Source organism: Primulina eburnea, chromosome 8, assembly GCF_022965805.1.
Source record: "Primulina eburnea isolate SZY01 chromosome 8, ASM2296580v1, whole genome shotgun sequence".
NCBI classification, from domain to species: domain Eukaryota; kingdom Viridiplantae; phylum Streptophyta; class Magnoliopsida; order Lamiales; family Gesneriaceae; genus Primulina; species Primulina eburnea.
Window position 1 is genome coordinate 43962068 of NC_133108.1, and position 22985 is coordinate 43985052.

A 22985-nucleotide genomic window follows, 5' to 3' on the forward strand; every position below is an offset into this window, starting at 1 on the left:
TTGAATCCTGTTATTTCAGTCTATACTTCATTTTGTTGCTAAATTACACATCGGTATAAGGGGTCTCATTGATCTGTTTATAAAGAAAATTTACTTGTACATATAAAACAAAATATTGGAACACCCAAAAAGGTATGTGACATGTAAATGTTATCCCCGTTGATTTCTATTTCATCTGCACATTCCAGTACAAACCAATGCACTCAAAAGTATATCAGGACAATTCTTCAGACAATGAATGTATCAACTAAATCCCACATCTGTACATAGTACATACATCTACAGGGTAATCTAACACAAGCGGCTACACATCATAATTTACAAGCAGTTTCATTATGCTGTCTTCAGTCCATGTTCTTGGTCTCAAGTCCACTCAAATGTTGCTAACTGGAAGCTCCTACACCCAAAAAGTGATGCCTCAATATGGCTGATTTTTTATTCACGTATATCAATAGATAAATATAATATGATGTTTATCTAAAGTGTGCGTGTGTAGGAACCTGAAGTTTTTGGGGTAGCCATATCTTCCGTGGCTTGACCAGAATCAACTGTTTTTGTCTTGTCCCTCTTGTCCTCCTTTGATACCACCCTTAAAGATCTGAGCTTGGATGATGCTCTAAGTGAATGTATCAGAGGTGCTTCCTCTTCATCTTCGTCTTGTTTTTCTTCGACAGCAGCATCTTGATCGGATCCACTGATTGAATCATCCTCTCCACTTGAACTTTGCTCATCAAAAAGCCTTTTACCTGGTAGATTTTGATTCTTACGAGGGCGACCTCGACGTCTCGCAGATATTCCTTCTTTAACATCTACAACATGAAAGAGAACTTTGAATTACATTGTAGCAATGGAGGGTCCTGAAAACCTCAAACTACGATCTACCATGGACAGCACACAAAAATGACCCCGATACAGCATGTGGCACACTTCCAGCCTTGGTTAGTAAGTCGGCCTTATCGGGGCATGGGTGATCTTCTAAAAGGAATTGTGACTGCTAGCAACAACTTGCCAGAGTTTGATTTTAAGGTAAAATATTATTAAATTGATGAGTTGGTTTTATACAATGAATCACGGTCTTAAGTTTTAATGCATCCATTAAACGCTATTTTACAATTTAGCATATCAAAATAAACGGCTTCCACCAAGCAGTTAAATGACATGGAAGAATACATCATACTATCATCTCAATGATCAAGTCACATAACGTTGACCAGAATAACTTGAGAAAATAGCAAGTTTACCAAGTAAATGCATCTTTGTCTTTAATGGTGAAGGCCACAGCTCACAAATTTATTCACCCAAACACTGAGTGCCTAATATGCATAGAAGTGTCGTGATTTAGTCTTGAAAGAATTAAACACTATATATGGGAATCCTGCAGTTCGTGTGCATTTAAGTACTTGCGGGGTGCGCAAATGACAGTACAAGTTACCTATAAGATGTCAAAAGATATTTCAGTGGAGTACATCTTCCATCAAAAGTGATAAAAACAAGCACAAAATCTAGAACGCCAGATCCATGGTAATGTTCAAATCACAGATGCAAATGGCAAGAAGATCAAAACAGCCTTCCTTTAATTAAAGATGTGAAATGCTTAAATAAGATAATGCGTGCTTTACAATAAAAAAAATAAAAAAATATTGGAGAATTAAGAGATGGAGAGGAAATAAAATGCAAAAAAGCAGAAGCATAGTGATACCTTTTACAGCTTCGTTTCTCACATATTTCTCGCGAAGGTTGTCTAGAAAGGTCAAATAGGGGCGCCACCCACTAGGATCTTCATCCATATTCACATTTTCAGTTCTTCTTTCTACTCCTCTCATTCTAATAAGAAAGTGCATAAAGCATTAACTTGATAGAATTAGGAATATTTCCAATCATTGCCTCAGCAGGAATTTGCACTGAATAAGTGAGACAGGTCGACAATTCAGAGATACACCCCGAGTACATTTATATATTTAGAAAGTGACAAGATTCTCATAAACCTAAAAATAACTTGCTGTTTCTAATTGTTTGGGGCCTTTGGGCCCGGATATAAATTTAAGCAGACACAAATAGTTCATAACATAATGATATAAGCAGATAGAAGTCAGCTTTGACTAATAAATGGCAAGCAAGTTCAACTCGTTGTTTTCATTATTCACTACTTTTGATGCTTATTAAGGAGCATCAGAGTGCTAGGATCCTTGTTCAATCACATTATATTCACACATTCTAGTGGACGCATTTCATGTCGCTCAAAACATGAGCACCATGTTTTTCGGGTGGTTTAAGAAACTTAAGATCACATAAACCACACTCCACAAACATGATGTTTTTATACCCCTGAAACAAGGAATTGGTATGAACGGAATGTTTAACTAGTCATCTTTATGCTTGCTAGATGCATACACAATAGATGGAGCTCTTACACGTCCAGTACATCAGGCACAGGAAGCTTCGATATAAACTGCAGCAGCACACCATCCAGGAAAGACAGCTGTCTTGGGGCATCCAAGAATGCATAGTTGATGCCCTCTTTGACAATATTCATAATTTCAGATTTGTACTTATTTCGAGCAGCACCAACATATGACCCAGATAGCCGAGCAGCCAAATCTTTACATTCCTGAAATGACTTGCTTGACAATGATTTATCATTGCCAGAAGAAACTACTAAGTGATACCTTTGGTAGGCCTAGCCAACAACAATATAAAATAAGTATTGTATAGCATTAAAATAGTAAATGCTAATTAGAAACTACAGGACTCTGTTTCTTTATCAACTACAGACTACATTAGCAAAATGAACAAAATTCTAAAACCAAGAAGATAAGATAATATTGGAAGGATTAGATATGAAAAAAATCAAGCAGTGATCAAGTAGCAAGTCCTTTAACTTTGTATGACCTTTTTAAGTGCTTCTAGAAGAAGGCTTGAAATATCTCCTTTTTTCTTCAAAGCAGTAAGTAGATGCTTTACAATTTCAGTAACACTAGAACCATATGTCTCCAGATGAGAAATTATCTCCGGCGCAAGATGTTCCTAAATTAGAAGGCAATCACAGAAAATGTCTGAACTCCTCGATCACAAGGCGAAACAAAAAAGAAAACACAATTTAAGATGGCGCTACACATTATGATAATATCTACAATATTTCCATAACAATTAGCAAACATGTCAAGACCAAACGCCCAGGGAGAAAAATGGAAGCCTAAAATGAACTCGATTCAGAGCAGTTTAGCCAAGCGGAAGGATAAGAGATTTCAATACAGATCAATTAGCTATCCTATTCTCCTTCAGGGTAAATAAAATACAAACTAGTATAGCTACCTTAGGAACTGAATCTGTCGCCACTAATTTAGCCAGAGCAAACATGACAGCAGCTCTATTAGTCTCCTCGATATATTCTCTGTTGCTATTTTCATCATCTGCATCATCTGCAGTGCATGAGATGAGCACTTCACATGAGAAGATATTAAACAAACACAGACTACTTTAAAGGAGCATATCACCGTGAAGGGGAGAAAGAAAAATAATAATGGTCAGACAGTATATGCCATTGTAGTATTTGTCAAAACACAAACCAAATGTAGAAAACTGAAAAAGAAGAGAGAAGACAGCATGTTCCTATATGGAAACAGCTAGTATATGCACATAAGCAAATTCAGGGCAGACAGCCCTTGAACTCAAGGGGACCCAGAAGAGTTAAACATATGCAGCCTGGCCCATGGGAGTATCCGCTATTTCCACGACTTAAGCTCAAGACTTTGAAGTTGAACAAGAAAACCTTTTCCACGATGCAAAGTTCCTTTCTCTAAAAAAACACATGATAATTGGAAAATGATTATAAAATCTCTATCCAGACACATAACAAGGCACATATTGCATGAATACTGAGAACCAAACATACTTCCTACTTGCAGTAGCATAAACAAGAAAAATAGTCTCTCAAAAACCAGGTCACTTTTTATTCATGTAGAAGTTGGGATGGGAAAAAACAGAATCATTCAGTGGGACAGGAATTTTGACAGCAGTTTAGAACCTTATGAACCTAATGTTGCAACTGCTTAGTTTGTGAAGTAGTGTGGATTAGAGATGAAAATTAGCGGATAATAGGAAGTTATTCCATTCATAGGATATGAAAAATTGAAAGTTAAAAATCTAACTGTATTTATTTTCTAATTTTATCAATAAGTGCCACGTAAGTATCTTCAATTGTTTTTGTTTTATTACAGTTTGCTTTAACCTTTAAAATCAACAAAATAGACATGTCTGAATTCAAAGCATAATTAGTTATTTGCATAAATGAAGTATTAAATGATTTCTCTTTCTATCTATGTTTCTGTGTGATGTTATTCCAGAAAATTATTTCTCTTTCTATCGATGTTTATGCTTTTTCAGGGACAGAAATGTCAATGTTGGGGAAAGAAGGAAAACAATATGTGCAAGTATAATAAGCCAGGCAAAAGGCAGTATTGAAATAAACATCAAATTTTGGAAAGTGCAGCAAGAATTGACCTTCAAAGAGGCCATACAAACATATCATTTCGCCATACAGAGATATGAAAGTGATCACAATGTTTCAACCAAAATTTACAGAAACTAAATGGGGAAAAATAACAGCATAAACATGGGACTTGAACTAAACCTTGTGTCACAAAATTTCAAATGATCATAACCTTTGGAATTAAATTACAAATTACAAACTTATAAATATGCCAAAAAAGTAAATCTCCATCTAGCCAACAAACGTACTTGTCTTATTACCTGAAATATCGAGAAGTTGCTCACACATTTTCCAGTATTTCTCGATGATGGACTCATCTGCGCGGTACCCTAATATCTCTAGCTTAGTTGAATTAAATTTAGTCTTTTTGAACAAACACCAAATATCAGCAAGGATAGCACAGACCTGTAGATTACATAACAAAGTCGTTAATCTTTGTTTCATGTAAAAACTAAAAACACAGCTTAGAACGCATAAAAGGAATGCAGAAATAAAAACAAATGCATAAATATGTAATCACCACAAAATGGGCTTACTCTATATGCTAGCTGATTTCCAGATCCTCCATCAACATTTATTTTAATGGGAGTTTGAAGAAAGTACTCAAGTTGTTCCAACAAGGCATTTCGTTTCCATAAAAGGGAAGATACAAATGTCTCCGACACTGTTTCAATGGACACGACAGATTGTAGGCACCAGGAAACATGTAGAAACATATTCAGAAGCAGGAAGGCAATAACCTGAATGAGCACAAGCATCTGATGATCAGCAAGTGCAAAAGAGACATCAGTTTTACAAAAATTACATACAAAGCACGGACCTCCTCGTCTATGTTTCTGAAACTTTGAAGAATATGCACCAGATCTTGATACAAGCTTTCAAGAGGAACTTTACGAGATAACTGAATTTCATACAGCCTTTTAAGATTTACTAGCAGAGAGTATTCGTCACCACCATTCTGCAGAGAAAAACATGTCAACTCTCACAACTTCACTAATTTATAGAGAAAATAAGAAGAACAGTCTATACCGCAACATCTTTCAATGCAGACTTTAATTTCACCATTATCTCGTCCTCAATCTCCTTGACCTGATTCTGACCAAAATCTTGCAACTCTCCTTGGCTCTCAGTGGCACAGAACTTAAATGCTTTTACGCATGATCGCAGAGCATCTTTATCACCATGCTTAAAAAAGGCCTCCCTCATAATTTGAAGAGTAGCCTTAAAATTCTGAAAAGAGAAGGCATATATACTTAATCTACTCCGTGGTAAGTTAGCATAGCCAAGTGATTTATAATCATACCTGTTCTTGTCTCTTTAGTGAATAAAGCTCCAGATTCATGTGAACAATAATTTCAACAAGGGCTGCCACTTTGTCCTTGTCAGACAAAAATTTTCGTAGGAGTTGAGGATAGGTTTTCATCGTGGCAACAGTTATGTCTCGTTTATTGTTTTCAAACATTTCCTGGAAATTTTTTTGACAAAAACTTAAAACATAATTCTAGTATGATAAAGAAAGAACGATATAGAACGAGGGAAAACACATAGGCAATCAGTGCAAAATGAAAGTCCAAGTGACAAGAAGGGGATGCAACTGAAATCTTACAAACCTTTTGAGCTTTAGTCAGATGAGGGTTTCTATTATCAGTCGCAGGAACAATTCTTTCTCCTACTGCCTTTTTTATGGACGCAAACAGAAGCCTAATCAAATTCGTAGCATCTGCTTCTTCAAGCTCAGATGAAGGGCTGTCCTCCAGAAGCATGTGAATGATGCACTTCCAATCCTGCAAGAAACACAACACATTCAGCAAAAACAAGCCAGGTCTCGGCCAGATTAACAAAGATCAGCACCAATATGTAAAAAATTTGTTGACGCTCTATTCAAATTTTTGGGGGAAAAAAGATCGTCGCTTGATATCCAGATTATTGAGGTTTCATAATATCAATTGATGCACATATATTTACATGTTAGTTGTGCGAGAAATGAAAATAAAGGTGATATATCGTAATGTATCGATACCCCAGAAGAAATGAAGAAATAACAACCTCAAAACCAAATATCAAAACTTAAAAATTTGAAAGGAGCATCGAAACTATTGATTATGTCAACTATGAATGGTCATCGTCATCATCAAAAATGTATGCTAAAGACTCTTTACAGTTATACATCATTGGTTAGTACACCAAAATATATTTATATTTATTAACAATAAAGTTTCTTAGGAAGAAAATTATGGTTAGTTATAAAAGGTCCTGACTCATATCCCTATATTCTTCTGCTTTTCTTACTTTCTTTCAATTATATTCAAATTTGGAAAAGAGTTAAAGTGGTGGAGGACCTCATTAATCTTGGACATAACTACACATTTACCTTCTGCGTCTTCAACTACAACTCAACAGTAAGGAAACTGAAGTTGAAAGCACAAAATTACAGTATAAATGATTTCCATTAATCTATGTAACTTACTTTTATGGCCCCCATATAATCCCACACATCATCGATGACGTATGAACTCAAAACAGGGTCTGCTGAAAATTCTTTTAGTATCTGTAGCATTCTATTGATATGAATCTCTGAACAATTGTTATCACCGCCTGCAACAGAAACCTCTTACTTAGACAAAAAAATGCCAAAAGAAAAAAGGAAAAAAAAAAAGAAGAAGCAAAAGCATTAGTAAACAGGTGAAAGAAACCTGTTGAGCGAGGTCGTGAATCATTGAATTTCTGCGCAATCAAATGATCATAAACCAATGCTCCAATTGCATGCCTAACTTCTGGTGGATCATCAATCAATAAATCATATAAGGAACCTAGTTCTTCATCAGGCACAAGTTGATGCCTGCAATATACCCAAACATACTTGTCAAAATAATGTTATGTCTAATCACCATGAATGGAAAACAATTTCAAAACCACAATTAATTGGCAAGATTAGTCATTCCTAACTTACCTCAAGAGCTGTTTTACAAGTCCTATTGCACATACTGACACAGAAATATCAATGTCGTCAGCAAGTTCAAGCATCCGTTTGTAAAATCTCTCAGTGAAAAGGTTAAGTGATGGCACATTATCGTCCACCTCATAAAGATTTTGCAATGCCATAACAGAAGCCTTTCTTACACCAGCACTCTTCAAATGAAGATAAAAAGAAAAATGTCGAGTTAACATGGGAAAATAAAAGCTTATCACCCTTTCAATAATTTACATTCACCATTTATAACTTACTTTGTCGTTTAGTGTCCATCCAAGATATTTCAAATACAAATCCTGCAAGAACAGTGAGGGATATGAAAGTACCCACACCCCAAGTGACTCTATGCATGACATTCGGATATCTGGATCAATGTCTCGATAACGATGTACAAATAGCCTTCAAGAAATAATGTTTCTCGTATAAATTAAACAAGCGAACATGAATTCCCAGGCAAAACAAAAGTAACAAAAAAGACTAATCCACTTTGGCTAATAATCATACCCGGTAAAAATTTTCCGCATCATCTCTTCCATGATTGTTATCTTATCATGCGTTGTGGATAACCGTATACTGAGTGATTCTACTTGAAGTCCTTCAACCTTTTTCTTCTGTTCCACATTCAACTGTCTCTGAGTGGTTTCTCTCTGTGCACCAAGCATTTTAGCAACATTGATGAAGGACGATACTAGCTGAAGACCCATCAATGAGGCAATCTGACGATATACTCTAGGAGGAGTGCTAACACATACCAAGACAAGTGTAAGCAAAATGCTGCCACCAGCTTAGATTGAAATTGCCTAGAAATAACTTCCAAATTCTTACCATGACAATGTTGGGGAATTACCCCCCGAAGCGATGCCGATCACGATGATAATATAGTACCCAAAAATGCGGAATAAAACAACCAACAAGAACACAAAGATTTACGTGGTTCACCCAATATAGGCTACATCCACGGAGCACTGCAACTTTTATAACCGGGAGAAATATTACAACAAGTGTATACACCAATACACTCAATATCTCACAATCCCAACCCCGAGTATACCGAGAAAATATTTTCTCTAACTCACAAAAGAGAATTCCCGCACTCAAGAAAAAAATACACTCTCTTTTTATCAAAACTGAAAAGCTTTTGATTTTGGGATACAATAACTGAAGGAATTGAGCTCTATTTATAACTAAAACCTTCAATCATTTTTCTAAGTTTTTCGATGTGGGATTCGTTATTACGGAATATAAAATTCAGCGTGGGCCCTACATTATTTAAAAACTCACCTAACAATTCTCCCACTTGAAGACTTGATTCCAATCATGTCTTCACACCATCAGTGCAGCAGCTCATACCTCCTTTGCTAGTCCAGGAGACCAACTGAAGTCAAACACAACTTCAGTTTTTCAATGATAACAGCCTTCGTGAGCATATCAGCTGGATTCTTGTTTTCAGGAATCTTCTCAAGCTTCAAGACTCCATTCACCCGATCTCTAAGGATCTCCAGTCCAAGGATTTGTTTTGCAGCACCCAAATCCTTCAAAGCAAATTCTTTTGATAACTCTTTCTCGAGTTTATCAATCTCCACCAGACAAGCTCTTGCTATCAACATATCATTTACATATATCAGTAGTATGATATAATAACCATCAAGCTTCACATAACAACAGTGATCAGCCTGATACCTCAGAAAACCATCATTATTCATTACACCATCAAACTTCTTGTACCACTGTCTTGGAGCTTGTTTGAGACCATACAAGCTCTCCTGAAGTTTGCACATCATTTTCTCTTTCTCTCGTATTTCAAATCCCTGTGATTGATTCATTTCTTCATCTAGCTCACCATGAAGAAACATTGTCTTTACATCTAACTGTTCAAGATGTAAATCTTCTTTTACCATCAATCCAAGTACAGTCCTGATAGTAGTTAACTTTACCACCAGAGAGAAAATATCAGTGTAACCAATGACTTTCTTTTCACCTTTTACAACAAGTATTTCTTTGTACCGCTTGCTACCGTCATTTTCTAACCGGTACTCCCACTTGCTCTGTAAAACCTTTTTACCTTCAGGAAGTTCTGACAACCTCCACATGTGATTGGATGACAGCAAATCCATCACATCTTCCATGGCTAACTCCCACTGTTTAAAGGTCTCATAAACATCCGATTTATTTTTTACAAAATAAACCCAAAATCTCCTGCTCGAATCGTCAACAGTTGTGCCATAATATCTTGAGTGATCTCCAAGGAATGTCACAGAAGATGGTCCACATACATCAGTATGTACCAGCTCCAAATCCGCCGATATCGGTTCTCTGACCTCTTTTGAAAAGCTCACCTTTTTCTGCTTTCCAAAAAATACAGCTTCACACAGCTTGTGCTCAACGATCTTTAATCCCGGTAGCTTTCCGTTTGAAACAAGCATCTTCATTCCCTTTTCACTCGTATCCCCAAGCCTACTATGCCATAGACTTGAATTAGCTCCAGCATCCACAGCCGCTAATTTATTTCTCAAACTGGAAGTCATATAAAGTGTTCCAGTTTTCTTTCCTCGAGCAACAATCATGGCTCCCTTTCTCACTTTCCAGGAACCATCACCAAAGGTCACCTTATGGCCTTCGTCGTCAAGCTGTCCCACTGAAATCAGATTGTGTGTCAACTTTTGTACATGCCTTACTTTGTTGATTTTCCAGACAGATCCATTTGTCATCTTCATCCGGATATCACCCATACCAATTATTTCCAAAGGTTTTCCATCAGCCAGGAAAACTTTTCCGTAATCTCCCGCAATGTAATTATCGAATACATCACGATTACCAGTGGTATGAAACGAAGCTCCCGAGTCCATAACCCAAGAATCAACAGGGCTTTCCATGGATAATAGCAGAGCATCATGTACCTCCTCAGTAACAACATTAGCGTTGTTCTTTGTTGATTTGCAATTCTTTTTCAAGTGACCAGTCTCACCACAGCTCCAGCACTTCACATTCTTTTCAAAGTTGCTTTTGTCTTTTCCATTTCTTGACTTGGACCCACCATGCCATTGGTTTAAACTCTTTTCGCCACTCCTGCCCCTTCCTCTATTCTCGAGATTTAGAGCAGAACTTGATGATGTTCCTTCACCAGAATCCATCTTGCGAACTTCCTCGGCAAGAATTTGATCTCTGACATCATTAAATTGTAGCTTTATTTTTCCAACAGAGTTGCTAACCGCTGCCCGCATTGGTTCCCAATTGTCTGGTAAAGACGCCAAAAGAATAAGTGCCCGAATCTCATCATCAAATTTAATTTCAACAGATGTTAGCTGTGAAACAATCGTGTTGAATTCATTGATGTGTTTAGCCACCGAAGCACCTTCTCCCATCTTCAAGTTGAATAACTTCTTCATGAGATGTACTTTGTTATTTGCCGATGGCTTTTCGTACATGTCCGACAAAATGGACATCATCTCCTCAGTTGTTTTTGCCTCCGCCACGTTATGTGCCACGTTCTTCGTTAGGGTCAATCGTATTACCCCTAACACTTGTCGGTCAAGAAGCTTCCAGTCATCATCCTCCATCTTTTCTGGCTTCTTTCCAGATAGAGGTTGATGCAACTTCCTGCTATACAGATAATCTCTAATCTGTAACCGCCAGAACGAAAAATCTGTTCCGTCGAACTTGTTGATTCCCGGTCCCGATCCATCATCTCCGGCCATCACTTCTCTAGCCTTAACAGGAAATCTAAAAAATCTTTTCTGATGTGGAAGATCAGACAAAGCTGCAACCACAGAGCATACTCAGAATTTTTCAGAATTTTCACAACAAGGCTCTGATACCAGTTGTTGGGGAATTACCCCCCGAAGCGATGCCGATCACGATGATAATATAGTACCCAAAAATGCGGAATAAAACAACCAACAAGAACACAAAGATTTACGTGGTTCACCCAATATAGGCTACATCCACGGAGCACTGCAACTTTTATAACCGGGAGAAATATTACAACAAGTGTATACACCAATACACTCAATATCTCACAATCCCAACCCCGAGTATACCGAGAAAATATTTTCTCTAACTCACAAAAGAGAATTCCCGCACTCAAGAAAAAAATACACTCTCTTTTTATCAAAACTGAAAAGCTTTTGATTTTGGGATACAATAACTGAAGGAATTGAGCTCTATTTATAACTAAAACCTTCAATCATTTTTCTAAGTTTTTCGATGTGGGATTCGTTATTACGGAATATAAAATTCAGCGTGGGCCCTACATTATTTAAAAACTCACCTAACAGACAACGCAATAATGTAGTCCAGGCACTTATCAAAGAGTGACTGATCAAACAGTGGTCCATTTTGGCATTCACTTACCACATTGTCCCAAAAATAGACAAGATTATCTTTGAAATTCTTGAAGTCCCGCTTTGAACTTTGATAATCTTCAATTTCACCCTATATTCCAAGAAATTAAGAAAAAACTAATGTCTCTTAGCTTCTTTGTATTTACGTTTACTGCACAGATTGCATTAATTTGTGAAGTCGTAGAGGAAAATTGAAGTTAAACTACCATATAATTCAAAGATGAAATATAATACTGTTCATAAATTAGAAAAATAATCCCACTGACATCCAATTATATACAAATGAATACCAAGGAAAGAAAATATACACAAGGAAAACTTAAAATTTAAAAAAAACAGAGAATACTTTTCTGGCCATATTAACGAGAGAAACAACAACGTCATCAACATCGGTCTCATCTAGATCCTCTTCATGAAGATGATACTTTGCTCCGCATGCCTACAAGTGATTATAGCAGTATTAGTTACAGAGTGAATTATGAAAAAAATAATATAATCATTTACAAAATATAATGACCTCAAAAAGTAAAGTTAATAGCTCAGCTGTTGCAGACTTTTGGTTTCTCTCATACAGTTCGACCCATCTTTTGACCACATCAGGAATTCCTTTCCCATCACTTTTGATAGCTTCTGCAAACTCATTTCCTTTTTTATTAAGGCAAGCAAGCAGTATGCCTACTAATATGCATGTTGGAAAATAAACACTAACAGGAAAAAGGCAAAACTCCGTAGAGCCCACTTAACATGAGATTATAAGATAAATAAGAAAAGCAACATCACCTAAAAGGTTTTAAAAACAGAGAGCTTTTTGAACAATTCACCAAATTTAATAAACTGATACATAGCTCAACATTCCCCACTATGGCCAGCTCTCGAGTGAGAAAAAAATAAGACTCGCGTTATGAAACAATTGCAGTTTATTAAATAAAATACGAAATGTCACTATATATAACTAAGATAATCACAAATTAGGTCATAAATATTGGTCCAGCTCCACGAGGCGGGTAGGAAAATCTATCACACACCGTCGCAACTGCCACCAGCCACGGGGTAGTTTGGTTTCAGAGATTGGAGGTTTATAGTTGAGATTCAAATGCTTCAGTTCGAGTTGGGAATCTTTCTGTTTACTCCAGTAACATAGCTGTGGTAATCCAAAAACCCTACCACTAAAAAAAGTAAATTAAAAAACGTAAAGAAAAGTTCAGGTTACCAATTAAGCTCTTGTCAGTTTTGCGAGCCACTGCAGCCGAGGTCGATGCATCTTCAGTAGCCTTATTACGCTTATATTTTCGGCGATGTTCTTGGAAATCATCAGAAGATTCTTCCTTCTCCTCCTCCAATCCCACGTCAACTTTGTCCGTGCGCGTGAAATCGGCAGACCTAACCGGAGCCCTAGCCCTTTTCTACTCAAACACAGACATCATAAAAACGCAAAAAAAGTGAAAAAATAATCATAATAATAATACTAGATAATGGAAGTTCTACATCATAATCGAGCGGTAATACGGTCACTAGTGATGGTTAATTTACTAACCGAACGACGAGCCACGGTGTCCGGCGCTACTGGTTCTTCTTCCATGAAATAACTAGCGGCGGCGACAGAAACCACGACAATGGTGGATGGAGTTCGTTTACGTGTTCGCGAATCCTCTGCTCTGAAGAGGGAACTGATCTTCCCGCCAAAGGAAAATTGTGCTTGAAGCAAAATGACAGCGGAGCGGGAATTCCAAATTTTTACTCTTCAGAGTGAGTGCGTGCGTGCGACTGCTCGTTGGTTAATTTACTAGTAAGATTTTTATTTTTTTACCTGATATTTTTTTCCATATAATAACAAATAAATATTTTAATCGTTTTTATTTTTAAAATTTGTTTTAATATCTTTTGTACTTCTTAAATATGAAATATTACATATAATTAGTAATTGTTGCATTTTTTGTGTGTGCAATGAATATTTAATTTTTAAAATTATTTAAAAATAGAAGTAAAAATTTGATGTTTTGGCTGGTCTATTAGGGGAAATTAACTGAAGTGGTTGTCCAATTCATCAAAGAGTATACTTTCTAGTCACATTTCATATAGTAAAAGACAGTATTTCAATTTTTAGTGGCATATTCATGTCTTCATACCATTTGAAAAAATTTAGTTGTCTTTCCGACAATTTTTATTCGATTTGATTGCATTAAACAGAAATGAATACTATCAACGTTCGAATCAAGATCTATTTTCACTTAGTTTATAATAATATTTTTCTCCCACAAATTGACGGCAAACAACACATGTTGGCGAGCCCGCAAAATAAATAACAAATACCTACATGCTAACATAGATATGATTAGTTATGAAAAAAAAATTAGTGAATTACATAAGGTAGAGTTCACAAAACTTTGAGATTATAATTTAATTAAAGAAGAATGATTTTGAAGATATGGGAGCAATATACAAATAAAATCCCTTTTGTTTATTATCCGTTGACAGTAAAAAGGCAGACCCAGGTTGGAGGTAAATATTTTGCGGCGACAATGCAGCTCGGCTCCCAACGGTCTCCTACTATCCTTCCTAATTACATATTTATCCTTGAACTCTTTCAAATCGAATTTATTAATATATTAGGGTATATAATGTTGGGGGAAATTGAAATATATATATATATATATTTATTTTTAAAGTTTGCTTTGTGCTTTAATATATTTTATTTTCGGAGTCGTGAGCTTTTATAGTTGGGTTAGGTAATATCTTATATTATATATTAAGTTTGGGTGTAATATTAAACATGTATTAAGTTTGAGTGTAATAGAGATAAATTAGTATTATGGTAATTTTTTAAAAATCCCAATATAAACTCTCTTTCTGCATGATAAATTAACTTTATGTGAAAAATATTTACAAGAAATTTATTAAAAATCATAAAATTTTAATTAGGTTTTATTTTTACAAGTATGGTCTTGACTTTTTGAAAAAAAAGATAATTTATATAAAAAAATGACTATACAAACACATGATACGAGCGGAAAGACATTGATTATTAATAAGAGTAGGTCTCATGTGAGACATGTCAACCATACCGATATTTACAATAAAAATTAATATTATTAGTATAAAAAGTAATATTTTTCTATGGATGATCCAAATAATAGATCCGTCTCACAAATATGACGCGTGAGACCGTCTCACACAAGTTTTTGTCTATTAATAAAATACTGGGAAAGCCTTGAACGTCTTCAAACTTGAGAAATGTATAGATAAAAAGTTCAATATATTATGACATACGTATTAATGGACAACGTATATTTTATTAAATACATATCTGTTGTAGGTCATGTGATAAAATACAGTGGGCATACGTTATCACAAACTTTACTTTATTTTGGTCTATATAAAAATTCGATTAGAATGAGTAATATTTCAGTAGTGTTGTGAAAAAGTAAAAATTTATGATAAAAAGTAAAAATCTCAAACTTTCAAAATTTACCAAACTACACACTTTATAATATTTTTCTCTCTACTCAATTGTAATTTTCTTCACAAATGAGAGATCTATTTATAGAGTTTCATTACACATAATCCAAAAAATAAAATACATTATTACCTACATCATCACACACAAATTTCTAACTTTACAACTCTTATTTTCAACATTCAAATATTAAGCTATTACTTTTTCAATATTCAAATATATTATTTTCAACAAGTAGTTATTTGTCCATTTTAAAATCTGTCAATTATTTCGAATTGCCAAAGTCAAATGGAGTAAAGAAATAAAAATTTATTAAATCCAATTTTATTAGGTTAATAGGATAAGTTGGCCATTTAATCAAATAAATAATAAATAATATAATAAAATGACGAAAAAACAGGTGACCAACCGAAAGCTATTAGGTTTCAAATTATTAAAAATTCGACGGGCAAGCAGTTATATTTACAAAAATTTGTGTGAGACGGTCTCTCGAGTCATATTTTGTGAGACGATCTCTTATTTGGTTTATCCATGAAAAATATTATTTTTTATACTAAGAATATTATTTTTTATTGTGAATATCGAGATGATCATATAAACCTACAGAGTCTTGTCTGGATGTTCGATGAAGACAATGTTCGATTATATGTTACGCGGAATATCTAACCGTTGTAATATTTTCAAGCTTACATCATTAGAGCACGGTAAAAACGGCAATATATTAAAAGTCGAGAAGCTTGTATATCAAAATATGCAAAGTAAATACCTAAATTTTTTTGTCTAATTTTGTATGCTTTTTAAAAAAAGATATTAGAAGAAAATTTGAAAAAAATGTGGAGAGATTTTGAAACAACCTGCCGTTTGAATAAACAGTAAATATCACATCAAACCCGAAAAAGAAAAGAAACCAACTAACCTGTATTCAATGCAACACATGAGTATTATATATAGTATTTAATGCAAACTGCAGCTTCCTTGTTTGAAACCTTTTCTCTCGACCAAAACGACGGCGTTCTAGACAGGTGGGGAGAGAGAGTCATGACCGGGGTGGTTTTGGTGACGAGGGACGGCGGTACGAGTTCGAAAGCGGTGGCTGAGGTGCGGGAGAAGCAGGAAGACCAGCAGCTGTCTCTTCTGGACTTCATTCTATCGGCTTTGAGGAAGTCCATGGTGTCAGCCTGCCGTGTGGATAGAGCGGAGAGAGAGGTCATATCTGCCGTTCGTCACATGGAGATCGGGTGGCCCACCAATGTTCAGCACTTGACCCACGTCACTTTTGACAGATTCCATGGGTTTTTGGGTCTGCCTGTGGAATTTGAGGTGGACGTTCCGTGTAAAGCTCCGAGTGCTAGGTATGTCAAAAGTTGTTCCAGATTTATGCTTTATTCGCTTCCATTTGTTCATATTCCGCCTTTTTGGGTACCATGAAAAAAATCGAAATCCCGTTCATTTTTGTAGTGTATACTGAGCTAAATTTTTCAAATGTTCCCGACCATGTTTTTGGTGATTTCTAGGAGTATTTCGATGTGTAATTTTCTTTTATATTTTATGAGTGTAGATCTGCGGTTCTATGTAGAGGGTTATTGGGTTATTGTTTCTGTGTTTAATATGAGAAGTAGAATCTCATGTTGCAATGGTTGCTAGCCCATGCTCTGAAAATGTGTAAAGTGTAATTAATCTATGGATAAAAGGAGGAAACAAGACTTGTGTTTAAATAGCAATATGGGTCTTGGCTGAAAATAGAACATGCTTTAGATCTTGTTTGATTAAATTACACACAGCCCTGTAGCCTTTTGTATCAAATATCGTGAACTTGCTATGAATTATTGGCCCCGAATTAATAAAACAATTAGCAATCCTTATCTATTTTAACTTTTCCATCTCCTGTGGAACATGGATAAAGATTGGCTAAGCATAGTTATAAAAAGAGGACATCATGGAGCTAGTAAATTGTACTCTTAAGGATTCATGGACTCCTGAAAGCTAGTAGCAGATGCTGAGCAAGGCGGTTTTCCTACATGTCAATTTTTTTAAAAAAAACTTACCTGTAATATTCCCAAAGATAGTTTCCGCATGAAGTCTCTTTTACTAAGTTATCGGTTAGCTCCGTGGGCATTGGAAAATTGAAATTTTATGGCTTCAAAGACCACGAAAGGTTTGATTCATTACTACTGAATTGAGTGTGTTAAAGGTGTTGTATGTTTTCTGATAAGGGGATGGATCAATGATTGATGCATGCATCTGCCTATATCTATAATTTCATCCAGCACTGTTGCCACTGGAACTTGCTGAGAATGAGATTATGTTTTCATAACAAAGATTGTTGGTTTTTTAAAATTTATATTCGGCAAGTAACATTCTTCTTGGATTCAATTTTGTAGTGTTAGTGTATTCGGCGTCTCTGCAGACTCGATGCAGTGTTCGTATGATGCACGAGGTAACAGTGTCCCAGCTATTCTGCTTTTAATGCAGGAAAGACTATATGCACAAGGTGGTCTCGAGGTGAGCTAACACATTGACTTCAATTCATGCCAAACTTTTCTCTGATTGTGACCTTTAGGTGCTGAACGTCTGTATCTGAAATCTTTGTAGTCTGAGGGAATTTTTCGGATAAACCCGGAGAATAGCCAAGAGAGACATGTCAGAGACCAGCTCAACAGGGGCATCGTGCCTGAAGACATTGAAGTCCACTGCTTGGCAGGTTTGATCAAAGCCTGGTTTCGGGAGCTCCCATCTGGTGTTCTTGATGGGCTTTCGCCTGAGCAGGTTTTGCAATGCAGTGTTGAAGAGGAGGAATGTGTGGAGCTTGTTAATCAGCTAAGACCAACCGAAAAAGCACTTATTGGCTGGGCAATTGACCTCATGGCTGATGTTGTCGAGCTAGAAGAATTTAACAAAATGAATGCAAGAAATATCGCTATGGTTTTTGCACCAAACATGACTCAGGTCATCCATGAAAACAATCTATGTTTATCTTCGAATTCTGCTCTTTTAATTCTACCTAAACTGACTGAGCTGATTTATTTTTGCGGTCCTCTGCTAGATGTCAGATCCATTGACAGCTCTCATGCATGCTGTTCAAGTGATGAACTTATTGAAGACTTTGATAATTAGAACACTGCGTCAACGTGAGGAGGCTGCTGGCGAAGGGTACTCACCCTTGTCGCCTCATTTTTTGGATACACAAATTGATGGCAAATACGAAAGTCGACATGAGATGGAAACTAGCCATGAACCTACCCCAGAGGCCTCAGAGGATGACTCGGGAGCTCTGTACAGCCCATGTAGTGAAGACAGATGTGAAGTAGAGTCGTTGAGTGGGATAGAAGAGAATTTCTTAAGACAACTGGATGAGAATGAGACTGCTGCCAAAAACGGCTTCAGGAAACGACTAGAAGGTATTTTGTGTAGTGAGCATATGAGTCCCACTAGTAATTCTACGTTCATTGCAGATTCTTGTCTTACATCATCCGGTAACAGAGAAGAGAGTTCTCGACCTAGCACGAGTAACGGTGAAGACTCAAAAACAGGTTCGGTTTCTGTTATCCATAAAATGGATTCAAGAAACATGTCCGGCAACGACGGAGAACCATGCAGAATCTGTGATCTCTGAGCAGTCTGGTGATCCATATGCATCTGTTCGTCTAGCTAGACAAATTTTCTGTAAATTTCTGTGGTAAGTCTTAGGATTCATCATGTTGCAATGATTTTAATCTGATTGTTGTATGTCACTTTTCAGTTCAGGCTGAACCAGAGCCTTTTGCTCGGAATGAAATCTTCTTCTTTATTTTGTGCTACACATATATATTGTATAACAATTTCAATTATGTAAATATTTACTTGTCAAATAATTAGAGTTTAAGGTTTGTTATACCATATGTAAATGTGTAGCAAAAAATGTAATACATGTCGAGTGGGGTAAGTGAGTGTGTTTTAGAAGAATCAGTAACCAGTGAGTGATTCTATTTCAACAAGCCAGTAATCAATTATGAGTTCTTTGGAATAATGTGACTAAGTTATTTTATGGGTGCCCGTCATTTCATAAGAAATCATTTCCTGATCTATTGCATTTGCCTAACTTAATAACTTTAGAGATTGTAATCAATTCATATTTAGTATATTGCCAATCGAGGGGTAGTTAGCAAAATAACATTGGTGAAACATTTTTTTTAAAATGATATTCTCGCCTCAAATACAATTGAAAATGATCGTTTTAAAAAAAAATTAAATTTGACCAAAATTATTCTCTCAAATATCCCGTCGATCGAGCTAGCTTGCCTCCTGCATCTTGAACCTAGATGCTTATTGATGATGGGGAAGTTATTATTTTTGTTAGTGATTCTACTTGTTGAAATTTAAAGTTCAATAAACCATGAATGAGTAATATAAAAAAGATGCTTATTTATTTATATTTTACAATATAATATTTAAATTGAAATAATCCTTTTTTTATAAAAATATGTTTGTTTGTACGATATTTTTTTTTTACTACCAAGATTGATTTCTTATTTAAGTTAATTAAACTATAATGAGATTTGAAAGCAATGTCAAAATTGATTTAAAAAAAATTACAGATAAAATATTTATGTAATATATCATATATGTGTTGATGACAATGAGAAGCTTTAACTATAAAGTAAAAACAAAAATCAGTATAATTGCAAAGCTTTGTACAAATTACAATTATCACTTTTTAAGTGTTGCGTTTAATTACCAAATATTCTATATTTCTTATACGTATACATGCATTTGTATGTATATGTACGAACGATTCATCAAATTTCATGAGATTCGTTATTTTTTGAATCTCAAAAAACCAAGAAATAAAAAATAAAAAAAATTTAAGATTGTAAACAAGCTTCCCAGAAAAGCCGATCACTTTCTCTCCCACCTCTCGAACCCTCCATCTCATCCTTCGCTTCCTCCGGCGGCTCCACCGCCGTCCGTCCACCGAAGCATTGATCAACCACGCCGTCTTCTCCATCATTATCGCCACGGTGTTCTACCCCATCGTCCTCCTGCGTTCCAAAACATCCGCCGACATTATCATAATCTTCGCTATTAAAACCAAAGCAGCCTCCATCTGCAGCGTCAACCTCGAGATGCACATACGCGCATTCAGGCGACGATCCATCGCTGCAGGACATCGCGTCGTCCTCCGATTCCGCCTCAGATGCATCTCCGACGGCGACATCGACACATTCGACCTCGGAATCGCCGCTCGCCTCGAATAACATGTAAGTAGATGCATCAAACGAAACTCTTCCCCAATTCATGGTAATCGAAATTCCTCGATCGAAGAAATCGTTTCCTGCATATATATATGTGTGTGTACGTATAGTGGATAGGTGAAGAAAATGAGGGGAAAAAGCGTGGGATGGGCTGTCTTGTTTTGACACTTTGGCGAGCTAATGTGGTGCGTTTACTGTTTGTTTAGGTTATGTTTGGGGGGGCCCACCTTTTCTGTTCACTCCTTTTCAATTAATCCTTTTCAATTAATCCCTTTTTTTTCTTTCACGTGGGCAGACAATGAAATAATTTCAGTCAAGTTTGTGATGAGTATTTTCTAGTTTAAACTTGAAATTGAAAGTTCGTATAATTGATTATTCATGTATTTGTTCACTCGAACTAGTGAAGACGTATGAGTCTCACTTAGAAATGTGAATGACAGATCTCATCTTGCCAAACTCTCTAACCCCTTGCCAAGACATGATGGAATGTAACATACGATTGAATGGAACCTAATTTATACTTTATACATCAACTTCACATGCATCGTGTGTGTAAAATAACTAGTATATATAAAGGTTGGGCCTAATAGAGAAAAAATTAGACACCAACTTTTTCTTTCAACTTTGCATTTATCTGATATCAATATTACACTTTGGTTTTTTTTAATAAATTTAACAAACACTTTATTTTTATTTTATTTTTAAATTTTAACAATTCAAATAAAAATTTAATACTTCGATAATTTGTCAAATTTCACTAAATTGTACATACACGATATATGTACGGAGTAATTAGTATTATATATATAATAATGTGTGTGTTATACATGGGTTGGTTGGGCGGGCGTGTGCCCATGTGTTTACGGTGCCAAATTTTCTAGAATGACTGCTGCAGACGTTTCTTCTAGAAGCAAATGTGGACTTTTGGTGTCTCACACACGCCAAACTCATTTAAATATGATCTGACATTTTTGCTGGCAACATAAAATTGGTACATTTTTTTCGCATATTTTGACCCTCATGTTACAAAACATAATTAGATAAATATTTATTAAATTAAGTTTTCAAGCTTGTTGAAAATACTAAAACGAAGCTCATATTTTTTTAGTACATCAGCATTTTTAATGTCAGATATCAGCTTTCATGTGTGCTTCTCATATAAATAAAATACAAATTAAAATGAGACTTTTAGACAAAGGTTTAATTAAAAAATCGCATTTTCCAGGTTTGTCCAATTTAACTTCACGAAATATTTTCCACCATTTAAATGTTTCAGTTCATTTGTCCAGTTTTCAATTGCAAGACGACAAACTTCACGTGGATGGGTGGGACATGTCCTCTTTTCCACCTCTTATTTTCGGAAATTATATAATACAAATGTCATGTCCTTGTAACCTCGTTTTCTAATTAATTTAAATTATATTAAAATATAAAAAAATCACCTGTGTAATTTGAAATCTGGAAAATAAGTTGAAAGATTTCACGAGACACCTAGATTATTAGAGGTGGTGTCGGAATTCATAAGTATAAAGGGCTGGTTCCATCTTATGTTAGACTGTGTCTGGTCCAATTAAAATCGAATCGAATTTTATAAAATCAAATTAATCGAATTTTTTTTCGACAAACCAAACTGATTGAATTTTATTACCAAAATCTAACAAATCAAATCGAAAAATCGATTATTTCGATCTGTAACAAAATTAACTAAAATTTATATTTTTTTAAATAATTATGATTTAAATATAAAAGTGCAATATAAATATTGGATTAAATAAATTTAAATTTTATTTATTTAAAAATATATTTAAGTATAGTACTATTGTTTAATAAATTTTATTAGAAATTGTAATATTTATATCTTTATAAATTTTATTAGAAAATTTAATAATATTAATTTTATTTATAAAATTTAATTACCAAAGTTAATACTACAGGTGTCTTAAAGTTGATAGTATAGCATACATAGTATAGAAATAACATCATCTTTCTCAAACTTAATAATATAGTATAGATAAAACACACATGCGCATTATTGATAGAATATGTTAAGCTTAATTTTTTATTTTTTGTTAAAAAAAAAGATTGCCATTTCATTTTGCGTATATTTTGTTACGCAAATACAACGTATGATTCCAGCACTGAATATGATTTAACTATTTGACTTCAGAACAACTGAAATACGCGGGTAAGTTGATCTTTTTCTTCCTGAAAACATTTTGTTTTTGTTGAAAAAATAGTATTCAGATTTTGACGAGGAGACTTGAGGAATAAATTAGAAATATTGGTACAATTTCGATGGTAGGAATGAATTATGTAATTTAAGCAATGTTTTTTTGTAGAGGGGAACTTTTAAATCAGTTCGACTTGTTAAAATGTTTACCCTTTCCAATGCTGCAAGGCCTCGAAAATGTATACAATGGTTTGTTGACTATATCCCAAATAATTGAAATGTTGATCGAGTTTGGTGACAAATTCTTTTACTATTTTTAAAAAAATGTTT

The 22985-nt window shown here is 35.1% G+C and overlaps 2 protein-coding genes across 2 annotated transcripts; one reads left to right on the forward strand and one right to left on the reverse strand.

The window, feature by feature from the left end:
* Nucleotides 1-142: 142 nt before the first annotated feature.
* LOC140840141 (sister-chromatid cohesion protein 3-like) lies at nucleotides 143-13574 on the reverse strand. The gene is made up of 23 exons (XM_073207280.1): nucleotides 13335-13574; nucleotides 13011-13203; nucleotides 12318-12430; nucleotides 12147-12239; nucleotides 11733-11891; nucleotides 9186-9187; nucleotides 7965-8201; nucleotides 7715-7859; nucleotides 7440-7618; nucleotides 7183-7328; nucleotides 6957-7084; nucleotides 6100-6273; nucleotides 5793-5954; nucleotides 5519-5719; nucleotides 5310-5447; nucleotides 5026-5229; nucleotides 4750-4894; nucleotides 3313-3419; nucleotides 2890-3024; nucleotides 2412-2677; nucleotides 1700-1824; nucleotides 501-809; nucleotides 143-397 (listed from the first exon to the last, which is right to left on the reverse strand). Exons 1-23 carry the CDS (start codon nucleotides 13377-13379, stop codon nucleotides 384-386), a joined length of 3420 nt encoding a protein of 1139 aa, XP_073063381.1. The 5' UTR covers nucleotides 13380-13574; the 3' UTR covers nucleotides 143-383.
* A 2597-nt stretch (nucleotides 13575-16171) lies between these two features.
* Nucleotides 16172-19055, forward strand: LOC140840140 (rho GTPase-activating protein 2-like). The gene is made up of 4 exons (XM_073207278.1): nucleotides 16172-16606; nucleotides 17636-17756; nucleotides 17847-18200; nucleotides 18298-19055. The coding sequence occupies exons 1-4, from the start codon at nucleotides 16212-16214 to the stop codon at nucleotides 18865-18867; spliced, it is 1440 nt and encodes a 479-aa protein (XP_073063379.1). The 5' UTR covers nucleotides 16172-16211; the 3' UTR covers nucleotides 18868-19055.
* Nucleotides 19056-22985: the final 3930 nt, after the last annotated feature.

Excerpts from the sequence above, each read along its gene's own strand:
- LOC140840140 (XM_073207278.1), top strand. The coding sequence starts at position 16,212 with ATGCAAACTGCAGCTTCCTTGTTTGAAACCTTTTCTCTCGACCAAAAC. Across the intron at positions 17,757-17,846 it reads ATGCACAAGGTGGTCTCGAG|TCTGAGGGAATTTTTCGGAT; the intron begins GTGAGCTAACAC and ends AAATCTTTGTAG. Across the intron at positions 18,201-18,297 it reads TTGCACCAAACATGACTCAG|ATGTCAGATCCATTGACAGC; the intron begins GTCATCCATGAA and ends GTCCTCTGCTAG.
- LOC140840141 (XM_073207280.1), bottom strand. The coding sequence starts at position 13,379 with ATGGAAGAAGAACCAGTAGCGCCGGACACCGTGGCTCGTCGTTCG. Across the intron at positions 12,240-12,317 it reads TATTAACTTTACTTTTTGAG|GCATGCGGAGCAAAGTATCA; the intron begins GTCATTATATTT and ends AATCACTTGTAG. Across the intron at positions 2,678-2,889 it reads TTCTAGAAGCACTTAAAAAG|GCCTACCAAAGGTATCACTT; the intron begins GTCATACAAAGT and ends GTTGTTGGCTAG.